At 36.2% G+C, this 13,043-nt stretch overlaps 1 protein-coding gene across 37 annotated transcripts in view; it reads left to right on the top strand.

Annotated features, from left to right (window-relative positions):
* Positions 1 to 13,043, top strand: part of NRXN1 (neurexin 1) — a 726,520-nt gene that overhangs the window by 622,323 nt on the left and 91,154 nt on the right. For 25 of the 37 annotated variants that reach the window (XM_071580616.1, XM_071580751.1, XM_071580598.1 and 22 more), the window contains 2 exons: positions 6,612 to 6,701; positions 8,126 to 8,445. In XM_071580616.1, the coding sequence (XP_071436717.1) occupies positions 6,612 to 6,701; positions 8,126 to 8,445 (410 nt within the window). The remainder of the gene's footprint in view (positions 1 to 6,611; positions 6,702 to 8,125; positions 8,446 to 13,043) is intronic. The other 12 variants (XM_071580693.1, XM_071580684.1, XM_071580756.1 and 9 more) reach the window with 1 other exon arrangement.

Below are 13,043 nucleotides of genomic sequence, written 5' to 3'. Positions count from 1 at the left end.
GGAATTTAAAATGAGACCTGAACACAGTGTTTCCCATTTGCCATTGTTCATTTATATAATATGAGTATTACTTCTGCCAAGAGACATTTTATAAAGCACTTCTTTGCTAACTTGAAATGAAGATCATCCAGATTGCTACCTGGGCAAAAGTCAGTAGAACACATTCAGTAGTTGCTATCTGAGATCTAGCTAATTTTAGATGCACTAGGGTTGAAATATTGTCCATTTTCCAGCTGTTGAAAATCTATTGAATAAGAAACCACTTACATTTAACTCCTAGTAAAATTTCTATAGGAAAAGTAGCCTTAAATGCTATGACATTGTGATTTAGAAACAGTTCAGAGTCCTTTTACTTTGGAGAACTACAAAATGTCACTCGTTGAGTGATATGGGGCATGGTACTGTAGTTATAACGATTTGGTTTTTTTTACTTTAATCTTCCTCTTTAATGATTTCTATCAATTTTCTTGCCTATTTTAGCAGCAGACATACAATATTAGCTTCATAAATACTGCACAGGCAGTACACAAAAGATCTTTTTAAAACTCCTGATGACAAAGTATGACCTTTAATTTATCAGACAAGCCTTATGTTTTCTTATCTGCTTCTTGCTGCTTTTCATCTTCTCTTGCTTGTTTTTGATATAATACACCAATCTCTCAAAGCAAGTGATCAAGTATTGCACAAACTGAGGCGGATACTGTATTATAGTGGAGAAGTAAGAGTCAGGAAGAGCATATTCTTCTTTTAATTCCTAATTAATCCAGTGAAAAATAATCAAAAACAAAACAGGGAAGAAGGTAGTTGATTTGAAGTGAAAGTTCAGCTCTCCTGGAGAGGTTAATGAGTCTTCTCAGTTTCATCCTGTAGAAAGTTGTAAAAATATTATTTAGATTGTTTAATATGCAAGTTTGAAACAAGCAGCCTATAGGTGAATAAAAGATGTTTTGGTACAGTGTTTAGGGTAAGTGGAATGGGAATCAACTTACACATCCATCTTTCAGCAAGTGTAATAACTTGGCAGCCTAAGTTTTGCTTTGTTTTTAGCAGTTAGAAGTCACCAGTGAGAGATTTTACTCTTCTATGAAGACTGCTATCAGTATTTCTCTGAGAAAATAGTCTCTTTGAATGCTTAAAATTCATTATAAGGAATTTGAGAGTGCCTATAAGGTGAAAAAGGGTCATATTATATGGTGGGCATTTATTATGAGCTTGCCAGGCTTGACAACTTCAAAGTTTGGAGAAGTTATACCTTATGGTGGTTCCTCTCTTTATAGGTTAAATTTTCTCAAAAAGGTAAGGCATCGAAGACCTGTTTACTGCATGTTCTTTCTATGACTTGAGAGTTTCTTTCCACTTTGATCTTCTCACCAAGCTGATGGTAAGGTTTGTTCAAAATGTTTGTATTCTGCAGCCGTGTGTGTACTTTCTCTTTGAACACTGGAGGAGGCTCAAAACAGCCTTCTGGATATGTAGCTCCTCATACAACAGTCTCCGAGGCTGACCTCTCCCTGTCCCAACTTATCATCTACACATAACATGCAAAGCTGACATATTTTAGCAACAGAAAAAGACTTATGGCTTCATCTGATCCATCTAGAGCTCATTCCTGGATCAAACATCAGCTAGACAAGTTTGTAAGCACTCAGCAAAAATACATGTCAGACCAGTGTCCCCCACAAACACAGTGATTTCCTGAAGTGAACCTGGACCTCTTCTCCTCTATCCCATGCAACCCAGTTTCAAGCATGTGTGAACAGTAGTAGTAACAGATGATTCAAAACTTCAGGATGGGTCATTATTGAGATTATTCCGAGCCTGGCCACATGAGGCAGTATGTGGACTGTTTGCCGCTTTGTCACAGAGTTGCTGTGGCTCCTTCTCATGCCATGCAGGTGACGCTTCAGTCAGGGTTCCTCCCTAACTAGATCTGGAGGAATGATGTGGGTCTCTGTTTTCCTCTTGCAGATACCATGATTCAGAAAGAGCAGTGTCAAGATTATAATGAGCAAAACTAGAGAGAGTTGTTTACAAATGGAGATAGACCTGGGTTTCATAATTTTGTTATTTCCCTAACAGATCACTGGGACTAACAATGTGAATTTGTATTCTGCTAAAGGGTTTGTTTTAAAGAAAATATTCACTAGTCTAGGTTGTTCTTCACAGGCTCTTGCTTTTTAACCTTCTTACTTATTCTCTTTCAAGGATGCTGCTATTTCACATAAATAACTGACACCTTTATTTCAGAGCACAAAATAGACTTACACTCCAGCCCTGACAATATAATAAATCAGGGAGTATAAAATACATATTAGTGAAGTTCACATAGTTGATTTGTCCCAGCTGACCTATAGATATAAAGGTATGATTAAAGGGGTTTTTTTTGACTGTTTCTTCTCAATCATAACACAAGATTTAACTCTGACTCAAAGATTTGACCTTTGCTTCTCCTCTCTGCCTACCTTGATTCTTCTGAGTTATTGTTATTCCCTTGAAGACTTTCTGCCCATACAAAATTAACACTCTGTTGTGACAAAACATTATATATTTGGCAGAAGAATGAAGCCATCTAGAATTCAATCAGGTTGGACAATGTCATGGTGCACATCCTGAGTGAATCATTTCTACCCAGGTTTTTTAATCAAAGAAATCTCGGCCATATAGCCAGGAGTAATGCTGGATAGTCACATCGCTGTATACAATTAAAGTTTCAGCATATCGGTTGCTTTTTAGTAATTATGGTGGAAAGCATCCCTGCCAGGGCACTTAATCTTTCAGATGGGTAACAGAAATAAAATCTGAAACCCCAGGTTTATTTAGAATATGAAAAAATTTATTAACCTTCCTGGAAGTGTTTTTACTGAACAAGTTCCTCATGGTTTACCATATTGGCAAAAAACAAGCATAAATAAAGAAAGGTAGAAAAACATACACTGAATACTCCTGAGGAGAATAATCTTTGGCATTTATGATTTCTCTACTGGAAATGAGATTATAAAATGAAGGAAATGGAAACAGTTTTACTGAATTCTGCGGGGCTACATAGATTTGTTGTAACTGAGTGTATGACCCAACTGTTTGAGAAGAAGCAGTTATTGAAAAGATGCTTGTTTTTTCATGATGTAGTAATAGTATATTTGTTGCTTTTAATGTTGTTTTCTATTATTTTCAATGCTACATACAAATTTTTTAATGTAGGTGGTAAGTTACTTACGTGTGTATTGCACTGATCATTACTAAAGCTATACGCTCTCCTTGAAACTAAATCTGAGTAACTTCCACACCATTTCCCCCTAGCCTTTCCATTTATATTATACACTAGAAAAATTTAAGCTAATGTAATAGTTTCAAGTTGATATGCAGTTTTACTGTGATGAGGAATGGGCTAATGTAATCAGCAATTATTTTTTGTGTGACCTTTACAAATCAAATTGTTATTTTCTTGCTTTCCATTTGAATTTTGCTCTCAGTGGTGCAAGACTACTGCAGTTAGTATAAAACATAATTTAGTGATAGAATCACATTAAAATAGGGTGCAATATTCACAAAAACCATATATAGTGTATGTCTTAATGAAATAATTCAAAGAAATATATGAGCTGGCCAAGACTAAATTTAAGCTGTTAACTTAGAGAGGAGTTTTCAAGATTACCATAGAGATGTCCTGTAGTAGCTGCCAAGTAGTGAGAGTGGAGGCAGCAATAAACCTTGTCTAGGATAAATCCCATGTTAGTAATGGAATTACAGCAGAGAGATGCAAGAGGATCCAGCCTGGTGACTGCAGAGGGTCCTTCTAGCAAATGCATCTGATTTACACCTACTGGTTGAATAAAAATATAGTTTAATATCTTCCCAATATACACAGTTGTGAACATAATTTCCCTTTGACATAATTGTGTGGTTCTTCTAAGGTTTAGGGAGCACTTGTTCATGGAAAGGTATCCAGTGAGAAACAGTGTGTAAAGCTGATGAAAGAATGATGATATCTATCCATGAGGCTTATTTCCATTATGCTAATAGATTCCTTATTCCTGCAAACCTCTTCTGAACAGCTTAGGCTTTTTCTTATAAATGACATAGAAGAATCTCACCCACTACACCATTTTTTAAAAAATATAGATAAAAAAAAAGGAAAAAGTACTAAACCTTATGATTCACTTATAAGTTAAGGAAACCTTTGGAAATAGGACAGTTTCTCACTTACTCAGTGACTCAACTGATAATGCCTCAATAAAAATTGTAGAAACATCTTATTGAAAAGCCAAATGTGCTAAAAGTAACTGACTGTCAGAGAAAATATATTATTAACTCGCTAGTTTAGGTATACATATATACACACATATTTTAATTGAAAATACAAATCCTGAACAGAAACATGGAGAGTCATAACATTTATTTTTGTTCCTGTGTTGATCATTTCTTATGTTTTTTCTGCTATTTCTCAAATTTCCACTTAGTCACAGGAAGCTTTTTGTAAGAGAAGGAACCCAAGATGAAGAAAAGTAGTTTTAAAAAACACAACAGGAGAAAAAATTAAGACTTTCTGTATCATCACATAATAACAGTAGTTGTGTCCTGAAGTGTTTTATTCTAAATGACTAGATTCTTAGAAAAGTAGAAAAGGGGCAGTTTCAGTAAAATTTTGTTTTACAGAAAATGTTTCTGAAAGTTGAGAACAGAGGAAAATGTACATATGAAAAAAGGTATATATTTCATATACATATACATGTCCATGCACTTTTTAATATTGCCATACATATAGAAGCTCAGGTAGCATATTGAGCCAGAGACATTGTGGAACCAGCTTCTGTGGTTGTCCAAAGAATTTGCGGATGCTCCATCATTGGAAGGGTTCAGGGTCAGGTTGAATGAGCTTTGAGCAACCTGATCTAGTGAAAGATGTCTTTGCCTATGGCAGGAGGATTGTACTAGATGATCTTCAAATATCCCTTCCAACACAAATGATATTATGACTCCATATTGGAAAGTGAATAGTGAAGGGCCATATTCTCAAAAAAAAAAAAAATAGGTCTCCTTCTGGCATAGTGAGTTATGTCCATGCTAAGCCAAATGAGGGATGCGTGAAACATGGAAAATAGAAGCTCATGTCACTGCAGAATAAGTATCTGCATAAAACCACCATGGTTTTTGGCATAGAAGCTGTTTCTTTTGCAATTTTTGGGCCTATTGTACTGCAAGCTTGTACTGTTACGGCTTGTAATTCTCTGTTAAACTAGAACATTGATTTCCTGACTTTGTAAAATACTTTTATTTGATAATTAGCAGTAGGATCCTTCTAGCTCAGGAGCACATCTTTCTGAACACTACATGGGCTTACTGAATCATGTGCTTACATTTCCACTGCAGACACAGGTCTTGGTTCATTGGTTGATTTGCTGGGTTTTGAAGTCAAAGACAGTATTAACAAGATTGACTTTGGAGTTGGATGTGAATCATGAATGACTGCTTTTCACTCATCTGACTCTTCTTATCTCTCAAATTCTTACTAATATGAGCCAATACAATCAAATAAAAAGGTATTGTTGGTCTAAAACTCTACTGCCACTAAAAGCCTATAAACTGAAGGAAGTCTTTAGGTTTGCCATTCTCCTAAGTAGAAGACAAGGTTTTCTGAGTGATCACACCTATATCAAATGAAAAAACCCTATAATTAGAAATAAATATTTAAAGTGTTGTGTTAATTATTCCTCATCTGCTATTTCTCTGACTGTACCAGCATTATTTTATCTCACCATTTTAGTTAAAGAAATCAAAGATCTCTGCAGAGAGAATAGATATGGTTTGAAAATAGGACAAGTTTGCCCTTTGCATTGCCATGTTCTCCTTTAGTTCTTAATTTATGAAACATCACTACAGATGGCTTCTTGCTAAATTTTAAAGCACATCCATGTTTCAGAACCCGGCTACCTTTCAGCAAGTCACTTTTGTCAAAGCCTTGGTGTTCCTTCAAGACATTGTCAATGAGTCCTAAGAGAATGTACAAATTGTGAATACCCTGGTCTGTTCTGTACCATATATTTGAATCTCCAGTTTTTATTTAAATGAAGCAAAGAAGTATGTTTTTTTTTCTGCTTAGGAATAAGTTTCAGCAGGACTATTACTAGACAGCAGAAGTAAGCGTGCCTTAGATGGTGATTAAGAGTTTTGTTCTTCTTCTTCTTTAAATGACTAACCTGGAGTGAGAGGTTGGATGTCTTTTGAAAACTTAAACCTGTTTCACCTGAACATGTTTAACTAGTTAATAAGAAACATCAAAAAAGACAAAACCCTGAGGTCAACTATCATTTTTTTGTAAAGCCATTCGATGATGTTTAAATTTGTTTTTTGGGTCTGTCTATAACATAAGTTTAATAACTTAGCTCAAATGCAGATTTCTAATTTTCAATTAACATAGGAATAATTTTGTTTGCTAAAATAAAATAAATGAATGAATGAAAAGTCTGAACCATGAAATGTTCTAGGAAGCACTTTTTAAAATTCCAAATTTCATAAAATCATGTGGCAACTGTATAGCTCAAGATTTAAGTATTAACTTTTAACCTTTGACCTTACAGATTTTAACCAATGAAATGTCTCTTTAAACTTTAAAGGAAACAATGATAACGAGCGCCTGGCGATTGCTAGACAGCGAATTCCATATCGACTTGGTCGAGTAGTTGATGAATGGCTACTCGACAAAGGTAAAAAACATTGATTAAAACTTCAAATAAAAAAATAATTTGAACATAACCAAGTAGTACTTCATTGTAACACTAATAAACATAAAAAATAAATTTCAGTAAAACTAAATTAAAACAAATTTTAAAAAGTAAAATATAGAGTAATATTTGCATTCCTTGTATAATAATTTCTATACATTTCTAGAAGTACCAGCTGTTTAATAATCTTACCCTGTTAACTTAAGGTTAAAGGGACTGTTAAATATAATCCACTAACTCAATCTATGAAGGTACTCATAGCAAACATTAACCAAAAATTATAAATCATTCATAGATTATGTTACATGTTCCAGCATCTAAATTATTAACTAAAAATATGTGTAGTTACGATATCTTCTTTATGGTCCTGAAAAAAAATTTGTTTAAACTGTAGGTATCTTAAATAGTGGGCAATATGAATTGCCAATCAAAATGAAGTCCCTTTAACGTTTGCAACTTTCTAAGGGGATTTTGGAACAAACACTAATTAAAACAGAACTTAAAGTTGTGTGCATGCTTTTTGTGAGCAGAAACCAATCTGCTAAAGTGACTATTCTGTTTACTAAGAGTGGTACTGTTGCTGAGGATTCCTCTGTTTAATGGAAATGTGCCATGATTTCTCCATTGGTATGTGTATCATTTCTGAAGCCGCTTTTACATCTAAAATCTTTTATTTTAATTGATAGCCTTGCTGAAAGCCAATCAGACATCTATTTTTGAATCTGCCTCTGAGATACTCAGTGCAAACCACGTGTTTCTTTTCAGTGTGTATGTTGAAGAAAAATAAACATTTAAATACAAAAAGGAAACATTCAATCAAAAGTGCAAATATTCACTTTGATAGAGATGTGAGAGATTACTGTACAAATTCATTAAAACTCACTCAACCTAATGACTTGTTGGCATATATAGAAACTTTGACTGTGTATATACATATTTGAATATGTCTATACATACATGAACTGACATGTACCTAAAGCTATAGGCTCCATGCTGCATTGCATGGAAAAAAAAACACCACAACTTGTAAATGTTGGAAGAAAAAGTTATCTTAAGGAATTAGAAACCTAGCATTCTTGAGATACACTAAAAGGTTAACACTGCTTTCAGGTAAAAGGGAGAGGGATATGACATGTAGTGCTAAACACATTTGCAAATATATTTGATTGGCCTTTTAGCAAAAAACATATAAATCCCAAAATGCTGAAAATTAATTAAAACACAGATGCTCTCAAAATTTATGCATTTCATGGACACCTCATTCAAAAGCAATGAATTATGAGTCAAATCCTTTTCTTATAGTTTATTGCTCTCATTTTTTCACCCCATGACAATCTGTTGTCACTCGTGTAGAGTACAGTGTTCACAGTCAACATTTTTGCATGTATATAATATTATCTTCACAGGGCGTCAGCTCACAATCTTCAATAGCCAAGCAACCATAAAAATTGGAGGCAAGGAACGTGGCCACCCTTTCCAAGGCCAGCTCTCTGGTCTTTACTACAATGGCTTGAAAGTTCTGAATATGGCAGCAGAAAATGATGCCAACATCGTGATAGAAGGAAATGTGAGACTTGTTGGTGAAGTGCCTTCCTCTATGACTACTGAGTCCACAGCCACAGCAATGCAGTCTGAGATGTCCACGTCAGTCATGGAAACAACCACCACTTTGGCCACAAGCACCGCTAGAAGAGGGAAGGCCCCAACAAAAGAACCGATTGGTCAGGTTAGTCAACTTCCTCATGGTTTGCCAATATTTTCCCATCTTTGAGTTTGGCTTTCTTTATCACTTTCACTCTCCAGATGAAGTTGTTTCTATTAAAGAAATGCATGAATTACAGTTAAAAGGTCTGTACCATACATGGCTCATGGATGTGATGTTGATCACAGCATTTAGAGGGAAAATAAGGACTTTGCTATTCTTCTAACTCAGGCAAACTTACCCGTTTAGATTGTTTGTGTGCTGAGTTTTATTGCCCTGTCACCCATCTTCATAGTGCTGCATATTTTAAAATATTCTGTCTTCCTTTGATGGCTTACATTGATTATTTACAGTGTAGGAATGCAGGATGTCTGGAATTAGAGATAATGAAATGAAGTGGTGACTTTATCCATGAGATAGAGAAAAGAGACCCAGTTTTCAGAGAGAACACAAAGAAGGTATGAAGACAAAAATTGCAAGGGGATGAAAAAGAGGGAATTAGTACTTTCTCTAAGTTTCACGATTGATCATCTTCTGTTGCAGAATTCCTTATAAGAGGCAGGGGCAGTAGGGGGAATTAAGAGCACTCTACAACACGGGAGATTTAGTCTCCAAGTCAGAGGCTGTTGTTTACTGTTTGTTGAGGTCATTTACACCTCATGAATATAGTAATATATTAGTTGCTTTCAGGTTTTCCCAGGATCTATTTATAACATGTGGGGGAATTGCATTACTGGGAAAAGGAGGGGGAAAAACAGGTGAGTGAATTAAATACCTTCATCTTGTGGATACCCTGAGTAACAGCATACGGGCACTGTGCTTTAAAAAACTAAAACGTATCAAGGCATTTCTGGGCAGGGAAGATTCATTTGTATTTATTCTGTCCCCTACAACAACCACAAACAAAAACACCAAACCCAAACCCAAAAATTAAGCCAAACCTAAACAAAAGGTACACTGCTAAAAGCCTTTTCTTATGTTCATTTGGTTCACACGCTTGCTTGTGCGCCCACTGTGCCATGAAGCCATGAAAGCTACATTCCTGAAACCCAGAAGTAGGACAAGGAACATAGAAAGCATCATGAGCTGTACGGAGGGGCAGGAGAATGATGTGATGAATGAGGTTAATTTTCTCCAGAATGAAGGAGAACATGCTGATTAGACTGGTAGGCTCTGGTCAAGTTGCCTGTTTTCTGTCCGAAAACTCAACTCACAGTCTGAATTGGATTGAGGAATCAAACTTGATACTTCAGCTTTTCTATCTGTAGTATCTTTGTATGCTTTATACTATAGACTGAAAACTGCAGTTAAATAAAAGTAAAAATTTATTTAACAAACTGAAGCAGTGCATTTAAGTTAAAAGTGAGTTTTAAAAACATCACTTTGACTTGCAGCTTGCAGGGGTTTTTTAATTATCATTGTAGTAAGCTGCAGTGTTTTTATTAAATAGGCAATAAATTTTCTGTCTGAAATAGTATCTCACATTGTATTATCCAACTAGTCTGATCTCAGTATTTTGCAGCAGCAAAATCTAAGACTTTGTCCAATTTCTTGAGAGGAAGATCTGCATCTGAAAGTTCAGGACATCTTTATAGCATGGAAGAATTTGGGTTAAATTAATGTTACTAAATTAATATTAAACTAAGTTAAAACTGTTCTGTCAGTTCCCAGCGTACTTTTGGACTCTGTCCCTCTCTCAGGTAACTCCCAGCCACAATTTGACAGGTAGAGTGTCACAAGGACCATTCCCAGTTGGCATCTTGCATGATCTGTAGACCGTGGGAGTTTACTGGTATAGTTACTTTGCCTGTTGGCCTCAAGTTCTGGAAGTATTCCTCAGTATGATTTAAACACTGTTTGTATGTTTAGCCACTAAGATTTTTCTTTTTGAGGTGTTCCAATAACATATTTTTGGAAGACAATTTTCTTAAGCTAACAACTATGATGACCTGTAAATTCTTCTGAAGAGGGGAAACAGACAATTGGGCAAAATGATCTTCTAAAGATCATTCTAAAGGATGCCGTGCCTGAAATAAGATGTGGCCCTTATTGACTCTATTAGAGCATTTACTTAATTTTTTGGAGACCCTTGGTGCCACTGGAGCTGAGTGACCTCAATGCAGCTGTGCCATTTGCTTATCCCTTTTTGGCTGTGGAGCCTATGCCAAAATACGGTGAGCACTTACTCTTTGATATCCCACCATCATGAGCTTCCAGCAGGCTCCGGGAGTATCCAGAGGTGCACAGCATCTTGCAAATGCACATTCAGGGTGAAAGTTTTGATCAGCCTCTCTCCCCTGTTAGTCTGGTTGGCACAAGTACATCATGCAGACCATGAGAAACTCTGAATCTATAAGACTGAAACCAACATTTCTGAGGAAAACATTTGATAGTAACATCACTACAGCACATGGCATCCTGAGTATATAACTGAGCCCTTCTTGACTTCAGCTATGTCTCAATGTCCTGCATGGTAGAATCTCTATACAATTAATTAGTCAAGGACTGCACTGGAACACAGTTTGCAATCAGACCTGTGATTTGATTTAAAGAGATTGATGACATCCCAAAGTCAGAGCTGAATTTTGTCTGCAAAACTATTCATTCAACAAAGACCTTGGAAGCTACTGAATCAAATTAAGGACATAATTTCTTCTCTTCATTAATAACTGTTTTCTTATTCTACCTGCATGTAATAACTTCTGAGCTTGTGACCCATAGGACTCCCATGAGTCTGTCCTGCAGATTGCTGAGTAATCACTTTCCATCTTGGTGTCACAGGAGATGAAGGCACTCACCATCTCATGAAAAAATCTACTTTTAATATCTTCATTCCCTTTAATTTTTGTCCTTTACTTTTTTTCCCAAATTTTACTTATATGTAACCTCTGCAAGAGTGTCAACTACATTGACATACTGTAACCTCTGTGGGAGTGTCAATTACATTGACATACTGTGATGCACAAGATGAAAAGTTACATTTCTAGCATTAATTAGGTTAGTGAAGAAAATATGCAGCTGAACAGCAATTGCTAATGATAAAACCTTGCATTACTGCAAACCAGTGCATGTCGGAAATAGAATAGAAGCAAATGACCTAATCAGTCAGAGATTGTTTGCTTCATTTGCTGAGGTATTGAATTCAATTAATATTACAATAGTTAAAGAAGATCATTTAAGTCTTTATTTATAGGAAATGTTCTTTCAAAAAACCTACAGTGTTTAATTGGCAGAGTGCATGCTTCTTCACAGATATCTAACCATTGTAATATATGACATAGGACAGATATGGGACTTCCAGAAAGCATGCTGAATACTGTTGTGCATGATTTTAGACAAATGAGGTCTTAGTACTTCTGAGGAAAAGAAGTCTTTTTGTTAGCAACTCTGCTCTAAATGAAGGCTTTCCCTACTTGGATGCTGTGTCATATTTTAACAATGATGTTTTGGTGATGACAGACATCTTAATTATAGCACTTGGAAATGTAAATTTTTCAAAGAGGAGAAAAGTACTCAAAGCTTATTTAATGTCAGTGGTAGGTGAAATGCTTCATTTTCCTTAGTGCCTTAAAATCCTCCCCTACACCCCCCCGCTTTGATTGTGATGGCACTTTGAGCTGTCAGCTTTCATGCAAGGCACTGTGTGAAATCATAGGAAGTGAAAGTTCCTACCTCCAATAACCAAAAGGTAACGAGTTGGGGGGGGGGGGGGGGAGGAGGAAGTCAAGAGGTGGGAGGAAGAGAGAAACAAAGCATTGTGTTGTTTCAGTGTTACCAAGCCACCTGGATTTGCAGCCACTGTGGGAGGGACAATTTACAGCCTGTGACTTTTTTTAATCCAGGCTCTCCAGACAGCAGTCCCCAAGCTACAGCTGTCCTAGGGGATCACCACATGGCTTACAGACTCTGGAGCAGTCAATTTAAGGACTGAGCCGCCTGGTCAGGCAGTTGGTGCAAAATTGGCAGTAGTTGGCTGGTCAGTGATAAGTTTTCTCTGCTTCACTTCTCACTTTGCCATTGGCACTTGAGGGGAGCCATGACCAGTGGAATGGGAACTCAGGATTGCAGGAGAGGTTCTTTGCTTCCCTCACACTGCATGGGAGGAGGTTCAAAATTTTACCTACCTTTACGAGGATGAAAAGAAATCCCCAAACTTAAGTGTTGTAAGAACAGAACTTCTGTTAAGTGAAAATATGCAGCTATATGTTGCTAACATTCGGTGAGCCATAAGTATGTGCTGGGACTCAGAAGTCATGAATTTGCTCTAAGAATAACACCCTCTTTAGAAAGTTATTCAGCAAAATTATATAGTTAAGTTCTTCCTTCTTTTTCTCTTTTATTTTCAACACTTTTTAAAGTCTCATTGGCAAATTTTTCTATTCAGTCATGAAGGTGCTAAACATCTTTTAAAACTGAAAATATTCACAATTGTAGAACTCTGGGAGCTGGAATGTTAAGCGAAAACATTGAGCACTGCAAGGCTTGCAATAAAAATTACAAGAGTTGACAGAAGCCTGAAAGGCTTCAAAAGGACTAAGAGGATGGGTTTTGCTTGAATTAGGAAAGTCCAATCAGGGCTTTAGTATCTCTTTGGCACGGCTTTGTGAATCTGTATTAACTGG

The sequence above is a fragment of the Pithys albifrons genome, chromosome 2, assembly GCF_047495875.1.
Source record: "Pithys albifrons albifrons isolate INPA30051 chromosome 2, PitAlb_v1, whole genome shotgun sequence".
NCBI classification, from domain to species: Eukaryota; Metazoa; Chordata; class Aves; order Passeriformes; family Thamnophilidae; genus Pithys; species Pithys albifrons.
Note: the sequence above shows the minus strand (reverse complement) of the source record. Positions and strands in the feature narration are given on the sequence as shown.